Source organism: Dendrobates tinctorius, unplaced genomic scaffold, assembly GCF_039654945.1.
Source record: "Dendrobates tinctorius isolate UK_male_01 unplaced genomic scaffold, ASM3965494v1 ptg000047l, whole genome shotgun sequence".
NCBI classification, from domain to species: domain Eukaryota; kingdom Metazoa; phylum Chordata; class Amphibia; order Anura; family Dendrobatidae; genus Dendrobates; species Dendrobates tinctorius.
Genome location: NW_027361715.1, coordinates 10,430,603 through 10,451,889, shown reverse-complemented (window position 1 = coordinate 10,451,889; position 21,287 = coordinate 10,430,603). Strand labels below are relative to the sequence as shown.

The following is a 21,287-nucleotide window of genomic DNA, read 5'->3' as shown; positions in this document are numbered from 1 at the left end:
AGCGGATTTAGCTGTAGTGTATATAGTCCACACAGCACCTGTGTATAACTCATATCTGTCACTAGAAGGTCACCGTGTGGTTGTAGTAACAGCATTAGTAGTGTGTTATTTTGCTGATTTTATTTGTTCACTATGTGGTAATATGGTAACACATGGTCTGGTCATGGTGTGGGTTGTATTGTTGGAATATCTATCTAGATACAGTGGGTTTTGTTCAGTAATAGGTTGATGTAGATTCAGACACTATTTGGTGGTAATATATGGTCATGGTGTGGCAGTATTATTTTGCCTTTGTACAGTGAAATTACTCAGTCACCACGGTGTATGTTGGAAATCTGTGGTTATGGTACAGTGATACTGTCACAGTGGTATTATTGGCAATGCTGGTCTTGGTGTTCATCAGTAGTTGTAAGGCGATAATATTTATTATTTGGTAATATTATAGCTGTATTATTTAGAAGGATTACTTAGAAAATGATTTATTGCTGAGTTTTCTGAGTTATATAGAATAACTTCATTTTTGATTAATGGGGACAGGACATGAGTCTTTATAGGGTCTAGCTGGTGATGGTGGAGGGCCCAGGACCATATTTTGTTTTGTGTCATGGTATCATCCGAAAGTGGATATGACACACTATATTAAGAATGGTGTCACTGATAAAAGGCACGACGTATCATGTATGTCCTCAGCAGTAAAAGGGTATATAGGAAAAGCCAATAACTCAAAGAGGATTCATGAGTTCTTACAATAACATTTCATGATCATCTCCAAGTACAGGTTTATTGTCTATTAAGAACATGGCCGCCTCTAGTTTCCCTGTCCAGAATGCCCATCAGATGCTGCGTACACAGCGCTCCACTTCTCACCCTAAATCCTAAGCTATACAGGTCGTATAAATATTAGAGGTCTGCTTGTACTCCAAGATGCAAAAACATTACGAGTTAAAGGAAGTCTGGAACTAGATTTTACAATACAAATTGCACACATTATTGATTAGAACTGATGAGGCTGGTGTACTTTCTTTAAAAATCAATGTAAAGAATAACAGCGTAATCCGTAGTGAAATATTAAAAAGCTCATTTTATCTGAGGATCATAGAGCCAGTCTGACATTGATTTGCTAAGTAAGTACACCAGCCTCATCAGGTCTATGTCATCTCTTTTTTTAAAAAAAGAAAGGAATTTGTAATAATAAAATATGGTGATAGGTCTAAATAGCATAGAGCCAGCCCACCCTGGCAGACCTACCACAAAGAGCTGTAAAGGCTGCTCTGGCGGCAGGGGGGCAGCGCTCTTTTTGCTTTTCACACTGGCCTTTGGTTCTTCCACGCACGGTTTCCTCCCCGCCTCCTCAGCATACTTCTTCCGCTTTACTTGCCGATTCGATCTTCGTTTCTACAAGACGTAAACATATAATAAAATTAATATAACGGAAAAAATCATAAAGAGGTGAAACTAAACCTGACAACCTCTCAGGCTATTTTCACAAAAGGATAAAAAAACGTAGAACTGCTCCATAATACAATCGGGGATTAAAGATGCAGAGGATATGAAAAAAATCTAGGAAGGACTTATGGTACCTAGTGCAAGTCCTGAGCCCCTGTTTATAGAGGTCTATGGAGACCGAATAGAAGTGGGTAGGTCTGGAGGTGCAAGTGCCAACATGGCACTCCTATATATGGTGCGTTCATCAGTATAACTGCACCAAAACAGAAAAATGTATAGAGAGCTGATCTGATTTTTGAAACTTCTGGAAACGTCTTTAAGGCATGCCTCCACTTTCACAAGAAAACTATTAGCGTGCAGAACTGTCAGACACAGCCAGACTCCCCACAGAGAAGGCAGAGACGGTTTATTACAGCCTCTGCCTTGCCAAGCTCTGTATACACGAGTGCTGCGCATGCAGGATAGGAAGAGCCGATGGTGATTCCTCCTCCGGACCCAGTGGGCAGAAGCTGCTCGGTCCGAGGAGACCCGGTCAGCTCTGCTATGCAGCGAGGAAGCAAAGCTTCCTTTGTAATGGTGGCTAATATTCCAGCCCCAGTTACAGGGGAAATCAGATGAGAAAAAAAAAGGATTTACATTTTCAAATGCCCCCCAAAGGTGTTTCAGAACATTATGGGGGACATGGAGTGTAAAATTAATGGAAAATGTAAAAAAAAAAAAAAAACAGGAAAAAAATATACAATTAATAGCAATAATAATAATAATAAAAATGCTGAGGTCAATCCAAATTGCAAATTACTACCTCTGCCCCCCTTAAAAAAAAATACATGTTTCTGATATATAAAAAAAAATTTGTTTAGAGCAGCGTAACAAATTTTAAAATGTATTCCATCGGTCCTTTCTGGTCATCAAAAAATGAAAACATTGTGGAAAGTAGACACGTATTTGTCTTATTAAAAAAAAAAAAAAAAAAAGATTGAAAATAACATAAAACGTATCAAGAAAAAGAGGAGCAGAAATTATCTGAACGTGCGAAGGAGAGCAAAGTTTACAGCGCTTTATATTGCATGTACAAAAGCCCCCCATTAATGGGTCTGGCTAAGAACGGGGGGGGGCAAATGGCCTGCACTTGAAATGGTTAATCCAAAGGCCACCCCCCGTATACATTTACGCACAAAATCCAAAGAGACGCGCGTAATCTATAGTAAAACCAATGGTGATAAGAGAGGCAGGGATGCTATGGCGTCGTTAAAGGGATCACGTAGCGGTCATTAAAGGGGCGCTCAGCTCTCGGTTCCCGCCCCGCTCAGGACTGCCAGGTTATTCTATGTGCGGCTGACTTTAACAAGTCTCAGACATTACAGTAATATCCTTAGAAAATTACTCTCAGAGGCAAAAAAGAGATGAAAGCCTGGTTCCCAGTATGGCGGAGAGACGGCCGGTAGAGAATACTGTTCTGCTTACACAAGAAAAGCTTCAGGAAACTGTAAGGCTAGGACAACATGTCAGCACTGCGGGGGGAAACGTGCTGGTATTAGACACCGCGGGAGCGGGAGGAGAAGAGGTAGACATGGAAAACACATTGCGGGAAATGTACGAGAAGCGTCTGGGTAAAATGGTCTCTGTCATCCGTAGCAGCCAATCACAGCGCATCTTTCTTTTTATCGGGGCAGTTCAAGGAATGAAAGCTGCTATAATTGGTTGCTTGGCCGTTATGATACATGGGGCACGCTGTCTCTAGCCCGTAGCATCCAATCAGAGATCAGCTTTCATTTTTTAAACCGCTCTGGTAAAATGAAAGCAGCGCTGTGACTGGTTGGGCAACAAAGCCAATTGTAATAAATGTCTGGTGTGACAAAGCCTGTGACTGTATAGGAGATAGGAGTTCTCATACTTGGGGGGCAGAATCCCCAGTCTCCAGCTCCGAGAGCTGTAATACATGGGAGATCCCCGCTCTATGACCTGGATAATAGAGGGGTCCTCACGCTGGTGAACCCTCATTATGGCCAAAAGCCGCAATGCAGCACATGAACATCAAATGTTTATTATATGCGGGCACAGCCATATCCAGTAGCCCCCGGCACTACACCACACGCTCTAACCCTCACACCTCTGACACTCACTATGGCGCCTGGTGAGGGGATTTCCGCACATTTTCCTGTTCGGGCCTGCTCTGATTCGCATACCCTGACACAGGGTCATTTCCTACACTGCTGTGGTGACACGGAGCTCAGCTGGATTGGTGGCTATGAGCACCACAGATCGAAGCGTTACCCTACAGACTTTACAGGCCAAAATGTTGTGTATGGGCGTCTAAAGCCAGTCAGTGTCACCCGACAAGGATCAGGCATGCCAAATTTCCACACCCAATATCCTTGCTCTGGAGTCTAATATCATTTCTTTTTTCCATTTGACCCTCAAGTTAATTTTCTGCTTTTTGCTGAAATCCAGTATAAATTTAATTATACATTGTTAGATTTGTATTTATTTTATTGCCCCAGCCCTAAGTCTAACCCTATCCCTAGCACTAAACCTATCCTTAGTCCTAAATCCAGTCTATGTCCTAATCCTAGCTATAACCCTAATCCCAGTCTATGTCCTAATCCTAGCTATAACCCTAATCCCAGTCTATGCCCTAATCCTAGCTATAACCCTAATCCCACTCTATGCCCTAATCCTAGCTATAACCCTAATCCCAGTCTATGCCCTAATCCTAGCTATAACCCTAATCCCAGTCTATGCCCTAATCCTAGCTATAACCCTAATCCCACTCTATGCCCTAATCCTAGCTATAACCCTAATCCCACTCTATGCCCTAATCCTAGCTATAACCCTAATCCCAGTCTATGCCCTAATCCTAGCTATAACCCTAATCCCAGTCTATGTCCTAATCCTAGCTATAACCCTAATCCCAGTCTATGCCCTAATCCTAGCTATAACCCTAATCCTAGTCTATGTCCTAATCCTAGCTATAACCCTAATCCCAGTCTATGCCCTAATCCTAGCTATAACCCTAATCCCAGTCTATGCCCTAATCCAAGCTATAACCCTAATCCCAGTCTATGCCCTAATCCTAGCTATAACCCTAATCCCAGTCTATGCCCTAATCCTGGCTATAACCCTAATCCCAGTCTATGCCCTAATCCTAGCTATAACCCTAATCCCAGTCTATGCCCTAATCCTAGCTATAACCCTAATCCCAGTCTATGCCCTAATCCTAGCTATAACCCTAATCCCAGTCTATGCCCTAATCCTAGCTATAACCCTAATCCCAGTCTATGCCATAATCCTAGCTATAACTCTAATCCTAGACTATATCCTAATCCTAGCTATAACCCTAATCCTAGTCTATGCCCTAATCCTAGCTATAACCCTAATCCCAGTCTATGCCATAATCCTAGCTATAACCCTAATCCTATATATAACCCTAATCCTAGTCTATGCCCTAATCCTAGCTATAACCCTAATCCCAGTCTATGCCCTAATTCTAGCTATAACCCTAATCCCAGTCTATGCCCTAATCCTAGCTATAACCCTAATCCCAGTCTATGCCCTAATCCTAGCTATAACCCTAATCCCAGTCTATGCTATAATCCTAGCTATAACCCTAATCCTAGACTATGTCCTTATTCTAGCTATAACCCTAATCCTAGTCTATGTCCTAATCCTAGTTATAACCCTAATCCCAGTCTATGCCCTAATCCTAGCTATAACCCTAATCCCAGTCTATGCCCCAATCCTACCTATAACCCTAATCCCAGTCTATATCCTAATCCTAACTATAACCCTAATCCCAGTCTATGCCCTAATCCTAGCTATAACCCTAATCCTAGTCTATGTCCTAATCCTAGCTATAACCCTTATCCTAGTGTATGCCCTAATCCTAGCCATAACCCTAATCCCAGTCTATGTCCTAATCCTAGATATAACCCTAATCCAAGTCTATGCCCTAATCCTAGCTATAACCCTAATCCCACTCTATGCCCTAATCCTAGCTATAACCCTAATCCCAGTCTATGCCCTAATCCTAGCTATAACCCTAATCCCAGTCTATGTCCTAATCCTAGCTATAACCCTAATCCCAGTCTATGCCCTAATCCTAGCTATAACCCTAATCCTAGTCTATGTCCTAATCCTAGCTATAACCCTAATCCCAGTCTATGCCCTAATCCTAGCTATAACCCTAATCCCAGTCTATGCCCTAATCCAAGCTATAACCCTAATCCCAGTCTATGCCCTAATCCTAGCTATAACCCTAATCCCAGTCTATGCCCTAATCCTGGCTATAACCCTAATCCCAGTCTATGCCCTAATCCTAGCTATAACCCTAATCCCAGTCTATGCCCTAATCCTAGCTATAACCCTAATCCCAGTCTATGCCCTAATCCTAGCTATAACCCTAATCCCAGTCTATGCCCTAATCCTAGCTATAACCCTAATCCCAGTCTATGCCATAATCCTAGCTATAACTCTAATCCTAGACTATATCCTAATCCTAGCTATAACCCTAATCCTAGTCTATGCCCTAATCCTAGCTATAACCCTAATCCCAGTCTATGCCATAATCCTAGCTATAACCCTAATCCTATATATAACCCTAATCCTAGTCTATGCCCTAATCCTAGCTATAACCCTAATCCCAGTCTATGCCCTAATTCTAGCTATAACCCTAATCCCAGTCTATGCCCTAATCCTAGCTATAACCCTAATCCCAGTCTATGCCCTAATCCTAGCTATAACCCTAATCCCAGTCTATGCTATAATCCTAGCTATAACCCTAATCCTAGACTATGTCCTTATTCTAGCTATAACCCTAATCCTAGTCTATGTCCTAATCCTAGTTATAACCCTAATCCCAGTCTATGCCCTAATCCTAGCTATAACCCTAATCCCAGTCTATGCCCCAATCCTACCTATAACCCTAATCCCAGTCTATATCCTAATCCTAACTATAACCCTAATCCCAGTCTATGCCCTAATCCTAGCTATAACCCTAATCCTAGTCTATGTCCTAATCCTAGCTATAACCCTTATCCTAGTGTATGCCCTAATCCTAGCCATAACCCTAATCCCAGTCTATGTCCTAATCCTAGATATAACCCTAATCCAAGTCTATGCCCTAATCCTAGCTATAACCCTAATCCCAGTCTATACCCTAATCCTAGCTATAACCCTAATCCCAGTCTATGCCCTAATCCTAGCTATAACCCTAATCCCAGTCTATGCCCTAATCCTAGTTATAACCCTAATCCTAGTGTATGCCCTAATCCTAGCTATAACCCTAATCCCAGTCTATGCCCTAATCCTAGATATAACCCTAATCCCAGTCTATGCCCTAATGCTAGTTATAACCCTAATCCTAGTCTATGTCCTAATCCTAGCTATAACCCTAATCCTAGACTATGTCCTAAAGGGCATGTCACACTAAGAGATATCGCTAGCAATATCGCTATAACTTGTGACTTTATAGCGATATTGCTAGCGATATCGCTGTGTGATACTTACCTACAACCCGCTCCCCCGCTGGTTATCGCTGATCGCGCGAGAACATCCTGGACTGTTTCTCGTCGTCAGCTTCCTGCGGCACTTCCTGCTGTGACGACGAGCGACGCGTGGAGCCGGGCGGGAGGACGCAGGATCGCCTGGTGTGACAGGTAAGTAGCCCCCGTCCCCAGCTATGTCGCTGGTGAGATCTGCCTGTGTGGCAGCTCACTAGCGACCACTTAGCGATGCACCAGCGATCCTGACCGCGTCATATCGCTGGTCGGGATCGCTGGTACATCGCTAAGTGTGGTAGTACCTTTATCCTAGCTATAACCCTAATCCTAGTCTATGCCCTAATCCTAGCTATAACCCTAATCCCAGTCTATGCCATAATCCTAGCTATAACCCTAATCCCAGTCTATGCCATAATCCTAGCTATAACCCTAATCCTAGACTATATCCTAATCCTAGCTATAACCCTAATCCTAGTCTATGCCCTAATCCTAGCTATAACCCTAATCCCAGTCTATGCCATAATCCTAGCTATAACCTTAATCCCAGTCTATGCCATAATCCTAGCTATAACCTTAATCCCAGTCTATGCCATAATCCTAGCTATAACCCTAATCCCAGTCTATGCCCTAATCCTAGCTATAACCCTAATCCCAGTCTATGCCCTAATCCTAGCTATAACCCTAATCCCAGTCTATGCCTTAATCCTGGCTATAACCCTAATCCCAGTCTATGCCCTAATCCTAGCTATAACCCTAATCCCAGTCTATGCCCTAATCCTAACTATAACCCTAATCCCAGTCTATGCCCTAATGCTAGTTATAACCCTAATCCTAGTCTATGCCCTAATCCTAGCTAAAACCCTAATCCCAGTCTATGCCATAATCCTAGCTATAACCCTAATCCCAGTCTATGCCTTAATCCTGGCTATAACCCTAATCCCAGTCTATGCCCTAATCCTAGCTATAACCCTAATCCCAGTCTATGCCCTAATCCTAACTATAACCCTAATCCTAGTCTATGCCCTAATCCTAGCTATAACCTTAATCCCAGTCTATGCCCTAATCCTAGCTATAACCCTAATCCCAGTCTATGCCCTAATCCTAGCTATAACCCTAATCCCAGTCTATGCCCTAATCCTAGCTATAACCCTAATCCCAGGCTATGCCTTAATCCTGGCTATAACCCTAATCCCAGTCTATGCCCTAATCCTAGCTATAACCCTAATCCCAGTCTATGCCCTAATCCTAACTATAACCCTAATCCCAGTCTATGCCCTAATGCTAGTTATAACCCTAATCCTAGTCTATGCCCTATTCCTAGCTATAACCCTAATCCCAGTCTATGCCATAATCCTAGCTATAACCCTAATCCCAGTCTATGCCTTAATCCTGGTTATAACCCTAATCCCAGTCTATGCCCTAATCCTAGCTATAACCCTAATCCCAGTCTATGCCCTAATCCTAACTCTAACCCTAATCCTAGTCTATGCCCTAATCCTAGCTATAACCCTAATCCTAGTCTATGCCCTAATCCTAGCTATAACCCTAATCCCAGTCTATGCCCTAATCCTAGCAATAACCCTAATCCCAGTCAATGCCCTAATCCTGGCTATAACCCTAATCCCAGTCTATGCCCTAATCCTAGCTATAACCCTAATCTCAGTCTATGCCCTAATTCTAGCTATAACCCTAATCTCAGTCTATGCCCTAATTCTAGCTATAACCCTAATCTCAGTCTATGCCCTAATTCTAGCTATAACCCTAATCCCAGTTTATGCCCTAATCCTAGCTATAACCCTAATCCCAGTTTATGCCCTAATCCTAGGTATAACCCTAATCCCAGTCTATACCCTAATCCTAACTATAACCCTAATCCTAGTCTATGCCCTAATCCTAGCTATAACCCTAATCCTAGTCTATGCCGTAATCTGTACACTAATCAGGTCATCAAAGTGCGCCTACACAGGAGAGCGATACCGGGGAGACTGCGTGAAAGCGAAGGGGCGCTTCATCCACACGCAGCAAGAAGGAGGACGGCATCGCAGGAAGAAGGGAGGCACCGGACCAAGACCATAGACAGCCCCTCGGGTGAGTATAATAAAAGTTATTTTTCTTGTCTTCCAGGTCGGGTAGGGGGCAGATAGAGAGCATTATAGAATGCTGTATAACAGCTGGTGACAGGTTCCCTTTAAGAGCTGCTGAAAAATATCGGATGCAGAGCAACAAACGGTTAATGATAATGGCTACTTAAAGTTATTACACACCTGAGCGTCTTCATCTTTCAGAGTGAGCGCGGCTGGTTCAGAGTCGGAGATTTCATCGGAGGATTCAATCTTTCGCTTTTGATTCTTGCCCAGAGTAATAATTAATTTGCTGTTGGAATGAAGAAAATTGAACACTTAGAAAGGGAAATAACCGGGAAAACTGATCAAACTGCTAGGACGGCTCTCAACTGTCTTATTAGATTGCTAGAAGCCGCAATCAAATATTCGGAAATTATATAAAACAGCACAAAACACACATAATATGTGCAATACAAAGATGTCCTGCCCAGTATGGGGGAGCAGAAAGCAGGAGATGAATGAATGGAATCACACCTGAGCACAACCGCACTGGAAGAACGTCACAGTGATGAAGGACCCGGGTCATCGTCTGACACTGCTGCTTGTGCTGGATTTTGCCAGCAATATGTCACTTTCTGGGCTTCTTGATATGGTTTTGATAAAATCATAGTTTTATCAGCAGGAGATTATCACTAGAGGACTAGTAAACCTGCTGCCATGTAGACCTCCATATTTATGAGCTCTGTATAACTCCACCCAATCTCTATTTTTCTCTGTATAATATCTAGCAGCTCTTGGAACGCTGAGCTCTGTTTAACTCCACCCCCACCACTGATTGGCATCTTTCTGCCTATGCACAGTGTACACAAAAAGCTGCCAATCAGTGGTGTGGGCGGGGTTATACAGAGCTCAGCATTCCGAGAACTGCTAGATATTATACCGAGAAAAATAGAGATTTTATCAAAACGGCAAAAAGCAACCCAGTAAGTGATAAATCTCTGGAATCAGGGTTTCTGCCCCTACATCATGCTGCTCTCAGATAGTGTAGAAAAAATGTGGCAACAGATTCCCTTTAAATGATGTACATGACATACAACATGTATCTGTGCAAGCTGCAAATATCTGGAATGCCCAGGTATACCAGAAGAGAATCTGCCATTATAACACACCCCGTTTCATACTTTAAACATACAGCGAAAAAAATATAAAATCTTTCTGAGCAGATCTCTGAACCAAGCGCAACTTTTATCCAACTAGACCTTCACTCTAATCTAAGGCTATATTCACATGCTGCTTCTTTTGCTGCAGCCAAAACCTGACCTCTTGGCACTAAAAAAAAAAAAGCTGCAAATAAAAAAACTGTTATGGTACTGTAGCACAGGACTAGGGTAGGAGAGGGAACAACTGACTCTGCACTATGACTAGGCTGATACCCTACAATGGAGTGGGCGACCCATTCCTTGCGAATAGACCCACCGACGATCCTAGGCTAATCTCAAGCGAAGACCTATAGATCGGGGGAAGGGGGTCCCTGAAAGATCTAAGGACTGGGTACAAAAACAGGTCACCTCCTAATAGAAAACACTGAGAAGGCTGCAGACACAAACTGAAAACAGAAACTAAGACTAGCAGAACCAGAGGTCCCAGCACTGCACTAATTGAACACACAGAAGTCAAAGCAAAGCTCCAAGCCAGAACTCAAGAGGATTAACACTGATGTCCAGCAAGGAATGGGAGACAGGTGCAGGCTAATAAAGGGTGACAATCACCTGACCCAAGACAAACCCAGCACCAGGGGAAAAAGACCAGCAGCCAGAGCACTACAAGAAAATGGCAGATAGTCACAAACTGAGCAGATTCTAACAAAAACAGGTTTTGCTGGGTTCTTTCCTGCTTTTCTTGCTGGGTTTTTCAGGATCCCAGAGTTTAGATTTCCTTCCACTATAAAAGCATGAACAATGTAAGGTGTGAAGCTACAAATGCAAGACGTACAGTGGGGAAAAATGTGTTTGGTCAGCCACCGATTGTGCAAGTTCTCCCACGTAAAAAGATGAGAGAGGCCTGTAATTGACATCATAGGTAGACCACAACTAGGACAGTCAAAATGAGAAAACAAATCCAGAAAATCACCTTGTCTGGAAGGAGAATCGTGCAAGCCACCTGAGGAAGGTAACGGTCCGCTGTCGAAACGCGTAGTGGTCTAATAAAAGGTTTGATCACCACTAAAGTGTTCTATAGCCATAGCGCTCCTTAAATTCACCACATATATATTTTTTCCAAAACCATTGATATTCCCCTTGAGGGACTGTGGCTGGAGCAGCTTGGAGGTATAGAGTTCATATCCAGGCAACAGGTGTTAAGGGGAGAATATATGGCATATGAATATATACAAGAATCAAAAATTATACCACTATATGGACGCTTTTGCTCAAATATCAAAATCATATAGCTTTAAGAATCATGTAGCTGTAAGATACTTCTGATTTTCTGAGAATTATTTCTGTATCCACCTAGTCTCATCGAAACTGGGTTAGGCTAGGCCAGAAACAATAATCAGTTGCATAATGATTATATAGGACACAAGGACATATGAGATCAATACTAATTTGCTATTTGGGGTAAATAGTAATTTGGAAAAGAACCCATGATGTAACACAATGAGACAGCTCGATTTCTGTTATAAAAATTGTACATCTCTGATTAAAAGTAGGGAAGAATCATTTGACATGATACACCTTGTCTTGTGTATTCTTTTCTCCGTGCACGTATAATCTCTGCCAGAGATCCAATTCGGCCGCAGACAATTAGGAGATGAGATGAGATGATGACACACACATTCTGTGTGCCATATCAATATCTATATCACAGGACCTGACGTCACATCCTATGAAGTGGCATCACGTGACTGGACCTTGGGCCCACGTGACCAGACCAGGAAGCACAGCACAGGAGAGATCCCGGAGCTACAGAGCAGGAGTACACGGAGATGTCCCCAACCGGAGTTGTGCAGGGGTGCACAACCCTTCCAGGTGAGAGGCTAATCCCCACACCTTTCATTGTAACATCCCAATTAAACCACCTGGTGATCTCATGCTGCGCTCTTCAATGTTTATTGTCTTACACAAATGGGACCGGCACTGTGTGCTTGTCTGCATAGCGGCTACTCCATGACCTTATTTTGCTTCTTTTTGAGCTACTCCTTTGTTGCCTTGGCTGTATGTTTTGGGTCACTGTCTTGCTGGAAGACCCAGCCACAACCCATTTTTAATGTCCTGGTGGAGGGATGGAGGTTGTCACTCAGGATTTTACTGCACATGGCTCCATCTGTGCCCTTAGCAGAGAAATACCCCCAAACATAATGTTACCACCTTTATGCTTGACAGTGGGGACGGTGTTCTTTGGGTCATGGGCAGCATTTCTCTTCCTCCAAACACGGCGAGTTGAGTTAATACCAAAGAGATCAATTTTTGTCTCCTGTGACCACAGCACCTTCTCCTAATCACTCACAGAATCATCCACGTTTTCATTGGAAAGCTTCAAATGGGCCTGCACATGTGCCTTCTTGAGCAGGGGGACCTTGCAGGCACTGCAGGATTTTAAACCTTTACGGCCTAATGTGTTACCAATGGTTTCCTTGGTGAATGTGGTTCCAGCTGCCTTGAGATCATTAACAAGATAAGTTCCCTCCATATAGTTTTAGACTGATCTCTCACCTTCCTCATGATCAAGCATACCCCATGAGGTGAGATTTTGCATAGTGTCCCAGATCAATGTTGATCGACAGTCATTTTGTATTTCTCCCATTTTCTTACTATTGCACCAACAGTTGTCTCCGTCTCACCCAGCATCTTACTTATGGTTTAATAGCCCATTCCGGCTTTGTGTAGGTCTGTGATCTTGTCCCCAACATCCTTATAAAGCTCTTTGGTCTTGCCCATGTTGTAGAGGTTAGAGTCTGACTGAATAATTGAGTCTGTGGACAGGAGTCTTTTATAACAGTGCCTATGTAAGACAGCTGTCTTTAATGCAGGTAATGAGTTGATTAGGAGCGTCGAACTGGTCTATAGGAATCAGAATTCTTAATGGTTGGTAGGGGATCAAATACTTATTTCTCACTGCAAAATGCAAATAAATGTATATAATTTATACAATGTGACTTTCTGGATTTTATTTTTGATATTCTGTCTCTCAATGTTAAAAATTAACCTACAATTAAAATTATAAACTGTTCATGTCTTTGTCAGTGGGCAAATTTACAAAATCAGCAAGAGATCAAATACTTATTTCCCCCACTGTAATATGCCAATGTGTAGTAGGTGTGGACTAGCTTTGAATAAGCACTTAACCGAATAGCCATAGCGCTTCCTGAATAGCTGCATCAGGAACCTGGAGTGCTCCCGATAGTCAGCTGTTCGGCACCGCAGCGTATGCGTCGGGGCTGTGTGACTGTCACAAAACATGCATGGAGAGCTATTTGATCATCCCTAATAATACCGTAATAATACAATTATTAGGAAATGCCTCCAATTAGAACTGTAGTATAGTTCTTCTAATTGGCTACGTCACTTACCCCATCAGTAAGGGTGCGCACCTATGGGTGTGTGAAGAGACATGGAGGAACGTGTGCCCCATCTGTGGTGCCATGTGATGCCGGATATAGAGTATGATGACGCTCCAGTGGAGGGCGGCCTTAATAATGTCAGTGCTCCCATCTCGCTACCACCGCCTGACAGCTCCCTGTGGCGCAGTGTCAGGCAGGGAGACCAGAGGTTAACCTAATTGTTACAAAACAGCTTTTGATCCTTTCCGGGGAAAGATTTAAGAAAATAATCACAGGGCTGCCGTTGTGGGGAACCCGAAGATGGAGCCACGGTGAAGGCCGCCTTAGAAGCAGATACCTCACACATTGCAGGTTTGATCATTACTGCCCCGATAGAAATGGCTGAGCTACGCCTGCCTCCTCAAAAGGGCCGGGAGGCTGGCTTTATTGTGTAGTCAAGGCAATTAGTTTACATGAATGCAGCGGCTCTGGCACTGCGGGCGCCTGAACCGCTCACTCCCCCCCTCTTGAAGGCATTATCAATCTTCTAACTGCATTGCCGTGAGGAGACAATATGAAGCAGCCACTGACGGAAACTCCATTTCTGCTCCCGGCATTCATACATCCTGGAATCTGAAACACGCCTGAATACAAAGAGGGGTGTCACCGCCAAGATGATGCCCTCCACAGACTGACGTGCCACCAACATCAACCTTGGCACATGGCGATCTGTAGATTCAACGCCAACGTGAACAATAAGAATAAGACACAGGGGACATCTCTGTAATCAGCGTGAACACCAAGTTAGCCTTCATTCTTTGCCTCAATCAGGGTGAAATTTAAGTGAAATCCGACTCATATTGATTCAATCACAATCTATAGAGAGTCTAAGAGAACAATTATTGACTGGTCATTTCTGGCCAGGCGTGGATTCCATGTGGCATAATCAGTGAATTGATTTCCAATGTACGTAGCCCACAAAAGGATTTATACCACAGATTCCGAGTTGTAATTGTGGAGAATTTTTTAGTAGGTCGGATAAATACTTTTAAAGGGGACCTGTTACTAGGTCAAAAGTCTCAATTTTTTTGCTCTTATTTCATTCCCTTAGCTCTCCTGAGTAATCAATTTTTTGTCTTTTTAAAATTCACCACACGGTTCCAGAGATATGGGGCTTTTGATTTAGTTCTAATTCTTAAGATCTTTATTGAAGGGGTGTGGTTCACAGGATTCTCAGGGGGCGTGTCTGCATAATTACCCTGTGAGCCACACCCCTCTGTAAAGACCATAACAATTAGAAGTGAATTCAAAGTGCCTGTATCTCTGGAACCGTGTGGTGGATTTAAAAAGGACAAACACCGCAATAATCAGGGGAACAGCGGGAATAAAATAACAGCAAAAACTAGCCAGCTTAGACCTGGTGACTGTTCTTCTCTAAATTCAAAAAATCCATTGCCAACATACACTAAAATTTATTCCACCACAATGCAAAAGAGCACGTGGTCAGCAGAGGACCCCCATCCAGAATATGAGCCATTGCCTCTAATCACAGTGCACCCCCCATAATCAGCACCATAAACCTGTCCAGCATTAAGCTAAAAAATGCATTACTCCAGTACCTTACACACAATCAAGTAGACCGTCAGACATTAGAAAGCAGTGCTCACCTCCTCACCTGTCACATGCCTAGGTGCACATACCTGACCCTGTTACAATGGCCAATTTCCAAACATCATCCATTGTTTCAAAAATGAAAATGATACAAAACACTTCTAATTGTTCCTAATTCAATCCAACATCAGGAGGAGCCAGATTCATTCTCGTGGATTATTAGCTGCCCATAGCCATTTTACACTGTGAGAGCTCTGTCCTGCCACATGTGCTTCTCTGCTGGGTTATTACAAAAGATAGCCAGAAATAAAAAGCTGTCACATAGGTGGCGATTGTAACTTTGTCTTTAATCCTGCAAATTGCTATCACAAGGCAGGAATATCAGATGCTGGATAAAGAAATTGTTGCTCCCAGATCATTCACCAGTCTCTCTTTTTTAGTGAGATGTGCTGTATCGTATATGTCGCTCTTATTTACTGAGTGACCGCCGGTAATGATGATTTCTCCAGGAGCGGCCTTCCATCAGGCTTCACTGTGGGCGTTCTCCTTCATTCACACGGATTAATCAGAATTACAACAGCCAGGAAACAAGCAAATCATTCCAATGCCTGGTCACCCACCTGCACATCTGACATAAAGGAATGGACAAGGGGAGCATTTGTAAAATCGGAAGTTTGACAATTCTGAGAAATTTGTGGCCGAAGTAAAAGTCCCGTGTGCAGTTACCCTAAGGCCTCCTTCACGTGGCCGTGTCTGCAGAACGTGTGGCATCCCATTCTTTTTTACCAATGCAACACAGACCCATGATAACCTACAGTGCTAGGCACATGTCCGTTTTATCCAGCAACACAGATGACACACTGATGACTCATGGGTGACACACTGATGGTGAAAACGGACACTGATGATACACAGATTACACTGATGGTAAAAATGGACACTGATGATACACAGATTACACTGATGGTAAAAACGGACACTGATGATACACAGATTACACTGATGGTAGAAACAGACACACATGACAAACTGATGGTAAAAACGGACACTGTTGACACAATGATGACACTGATGGTAAAAACGGACACACAGATGGCACACTGATAACACACTGATAATAAAAACGGACACTGATCACACACTGATGGTAAAAACGGACACTGATAACACACTGTTGGTAAAAACAGACACTGATCACACGATGATGGTAAAAACGGACACTGATCACACACTGATGGTAAAAACAGACACTGATCACACACTGATGGTAAAAACAGACACTGATCACACACTGATGGTAAAAACAGACACTGATCACACGATGATGGTAAAAACGGACACTGGTCACACACTGATGGTAAAAACAGACACTGATCACACACTGATGGTAAAAACAGACACTGATCACACGATGATGGTAAAAACGGACACTGGTCACACACTGATGGTAAAAACAGACACTGATCACACACTGATGGTAAAAACAGACACTGGTCACACACTGATGGTAAAAACAGACACTGGTCACACACTGATGGTAAAAACAGACACTGGTCACACACTGATGGTAAAAACAGACACTGATCACACACTGATGGTAAAAACAGACACTGGTCACACACTGATGGTAAAAACAGACACTGATCACGCACTAATGGTAAAAACGGACACTGATCACACACTGATGGTAAAAACAGACACTGATCACACACTGATGGTAAAAACGGACACTGATCACACACTGATGGTAAAAACGGACACTGATCACACACTGATAGTAAAAACGGACACTGATCACACACTGATGGTAAAAACAGACACTGATCACACACTGATGGTAAAAACAGACACTGATCACACACTGATGGTAAAAACAGACACTGGTCACACACTGATGGTAAAAACAGACACTGGTCACACACTGATGGTAAAAACAGACACTGATCACACACTGATGGTAAAAACAGACACTGATCACACACTGATGGTAAAAACAGACACTGATCACGCACTGATGGTAAAAACGGACACTGATCACACCCTGATGGTAAAAACAGACACTGATCACACACTGATGGTAAAAACGGACACTGATCACACACTGATGGTAAAAACGGACACTGATCACACACTGATAGTAAAAACGGACACTGATCACACACTGATGGTAAAAACAGACACTGATCACACACTGATGGTAAAAACGGACACTGATCACACACTGATGGTAAAAACGGACACTGATCACAAACTGATAGTAAAAACGGACACTGATCACACACTGATGGTAAAAGCAGACACTGATCACATCCTGATGGTAAAAACAGACACTGGTCACACACTGATGGTAAAAATGGAAACACTGATGACACACTGATCGTAAATCAGACACTGATGACACTGATGGTAAAAACGGACACACAGATGGCACACTGATAACACACTGATAGTAAAAACGGACACTGATGACACACTGATGGTAAAAACAGACACTGACCACACACTGATGGTAAAAACAGACACTGATCACACACTGATGGTAAAAACAGACACTGGTCACACACTGATGGTAAAAACGGACACTGATCACACACTGATAGTGAAAACGGACACTGATCACACACTGATGGTAAAAACGGACACTGATCACACACTGATGGTAAAAACGGACACTGGTCACACACTGATGATGAAAACAGACACTGATCACACACTGATGGTAAAACAGACACTGATCACACACTGATGGTAAAAACGGACACTGATCACACACTGATGGTAAAAACGGACACTGGTCACACACTGATGATGAAAACAGACACAGGTCACACACTGATGGTAAAAACGGACACTGATCACACACTGATGGTAAAACAGACACTGATCACACACTGATGGTAAAAACAGACACTGGTCACACACTGATGGTAAAAATGGAAACACTGATGACACACTGATCGTAAAAGAGACACTGATGGTAAACATGGACACACAGATGGCACACTGATAACACACTGATAGCAAAAACGGACACTGATGGTAAAAACGAATGCACTGATGACACACTGATGGTAAAAACAGACACTGATCACACACTGATGGTAAAAACGACACACTGATGACACTGATGGTAAAAACGGACACTGATGGTGCCAGTTACGGATTTTTGAAGGAGGCCTTAGTCTGTGTGCACACAGTGTGTTTTTCAGGTGGATTTTGCCAAAAATATAAATGGAAAAGCACCTCTTAAAACAAGCAAAATACACAGCAACGTCAAATCAACATTGTTGTGTACATGTTCCATCTAATTGCTTCTTCCGCTCAGAAACCACCAAAGCCCTATAGTAAGAGAAACCGGCGGTGCCTTGTGTACGCAGCCTAAGGGTTTTATTGTGTGTGTTTCTCTGCTGAGTTTTCAGTCTCCAATCATATCTTGTGTTCTTTGAACTCTTTATGCTTTTTTCTCGAAAAACTCAATAAAAAAAACAGAGTAAACACATCCTATGCTATGTGCTCATGATGCCTTTAATCAAATGTTAGTTTTTGAAGCAGGAAGCTCTTCAGGAAAACACCCGCAATGGTTTTTTCTCCCGATGCTTCCTTTTTTATGTCTTTTTGGATCTTTTGCAGCCGAAATAACAACCACCTGTGCACATAGCCCTAAAGGGTGCGTTCACACTGAGTTGTTTCCTCTGAATTTTTGCAAATAAAGAAAGTATCAGTGTTTTCTTTATAGGTGTTTTGCTATATAACCTATTACAGTTGTGGCTACAAAAAAAACCTGCAACAAAAGCCCTGAATGTAAAAACTAACCCCAAGTCTATGTTCCCACAATGAGTTTTAAGTGAGGTTTTCAAACTGTGTATTTTCGACCAGGTGAGACGTGTTAATCGTAATGGTGCTATAGGGTATCTGTCAGCACAGAATGACTGTTCAAACCAAGCACAGGCCCTCGGTGTTTCATGGCGGGCCCAATCATTTATATACACCGTCATGTCAAGAGGGGGGTGGAGCTAGATGGATACCAAGCAGGAGGGAAGGTGTATATAAATGACGCTATGATGCACCAAGCGCCTGTGCTTGGTTTGAACAGTCATCCTGAGCTGACAGATCCCTTTAAACCTGTCCAGAGTGCTGAAGCTCGGCATACGGTTGTTATTTCAGAGGGTCATCGCCATGGAGGTCAGCGAAGCCTGTTATTCTGGGTGACCAGTCTTGATTGTATGCTGATTCCTGATGCCACCACAAAAGAGCAGCTGAAAACAGTCTAAGGCCTCGCTCACATCAGAGTATATATCGGATCAGTGCATAAAAGAATCAGATTGCACTGTCAGTGAGATATATCGTATGTGTGTAGTTTTCTGTACTTGAAATAAATAAATGAAAAAAATGTTGTGGGGTCCCCCTTATTTTTAATAACCAGCTAAGGGAAAGCAGACATCTGAGAGCTGGCCTTATTAGACTGGGAAGGGGCCAATATCTATGGATCTTCAGAGCCTATTAGTATCAGATGACAGTTGTCTGCTTACCACTTGTTGGTTATTAAAAATAGGGAAGAGCCTATGTCATTTTTTTTAGGGTTCCCACTTTTTAATAAGTAGACAACTGTGAGCTGATATTAACAAGATGGGAAGCTCCATGATTATGAGCCCCTTCCCAGACTAAAAAGACCAGCTCACAGCTGTCTGCTTTACTTTAGCTGGTTGTTAATATAGGGGGAGCCCACACTATTTTTTTTTACATTGATCCCTAAAATGCTACCGGAGATGCAATCTCCACAGAGCTTATTAAATATCTGATGGCTATCTCTCTCTCTCTCTATATATATATATATATGTATCTGTATATAAGAGGGCTTTAATAGTTTGTAAACTACCTTTAAATTACATAGAGGATTACACTATGTACAAGAGGATGTTAAAAACACATTGCATAGAGATTGCATATGCATGTCATACGGATACTAGTTGAGAAAAATCGCATTGTACTTGCATGACAATTGTCCCATTTTTCCAGGAGCAACACTGGAGCAATTTTTTATATGCAGATGAGACCGAGGCCTAAATGCGACATTTCAGCAATCCAAAATCCCCAACAGTGCACAGATAGTTGCATTGTGATGTAAACCAGCATAGGTCCAGAGTACAGCTTCTACTTACAGAGGGGACACTATATATTATTTAAATCAGGGGGGGCACATTGTATTTTTCTTTAAATTTAGGATGCTTGGTGTATGAACCTTATAACTTCGGGGGCACAGTATATTGATTTTATATTCGGGGGCACAGTATATTGATTTTATATTAGGGGCACAGTATATTGATTTTATAATAGGGGCACAGTACAGTCATGGCCAAAAGTTTTGAGAATGACACAAATATTAATTTTTACAAAATTTTTACAAAGTCTACTGCTTCATTTTTTCTAATGGCAATTTGCATATACTCCAGAATGTTATAAAGAGTGATCAGCTTAACAGCAATTACTTGCAAAGTCAATATTTGCCTAGAAAATGAACTTTAGCCCCCAAAACACATTTCAACATCATTGCAGCCCTGCCTTAAAAGGACCAGCTAACATCGTTTCAGTGATTGCTCCATTAACACAGGTGTGGGTGTTGATGAGGACAGGGTTGGAGATCAATCTGTCATGATTAAGTAAGAATGACGCCACTGGACACTTTAAAAGGAGGCTGGTGCTTGGCATCATTGTTTCTCTTCTGTTAACCATGGTTATCTCTAAAGAAACACATGCAGTCATCATTGCACTGCACAAAAATGGCCTAACAGGGAAGAGTATCGCAGCTAGAAAGATTGCACCTCAGTCAACAATCTATCGCATCATCAAGTACTTCAAGGAGAGAGGTTCCCTTTTGTTGCCAAAAAGGCTCCAGGGCGCCCAAGAAAGACCAGCAAGCGCCAGGACCGTCTCTTAAAAGTGTTTCAGCTGCGGGATCGGGCTACCAGCAGTGCAGAGCTTGCTCGGGAATGGCAGCAGGCAGGTGTGAGTGCATCTGCACGCACTGTGAGGCAGAGACTCTTGGAGCAAGGCCTGGTCTCAAGGAGGGCAGCAAAGAAGCCACTTGTCTCCAGAAAAAACATCATGGACAGACTGATATTCTGCAAGAGG

At 42.7% G+C, this 21,287-nt stretch overlaps 1 protein-coding gene across 5 annotated transcripts in view; it reads right to left on the bottom strand.

Annotated features, from left to right (window-relative positions):
- Positions 1-21,287, bottom strand: part of CHD9 (chromodomain helicase DNA binding protein 9) — a 233,239-nt gene that overhangs the window by 75,457 nt on the left and 136,495 nt on the right. For all 5 annotated transcript variants that reach the window (XM_073576191.1, XM_073576192.1, XM_073576195.1 and 2 more), the window contains 2 exons: positions 9,209-9,317; positions 1,249-1,395 (listed from right to left, as the gene is read on the bottom strand). In XM_073576191.1, coding sequence (XP_073432292.1) covers positions 1,249-1,395; positions 9,209-9,317 — 256 coding nt within the window. The remainder of the gene's footprint in view (positions 1-1,248; positions 1,396-9,208; positions 9,318-21,287) is intronic.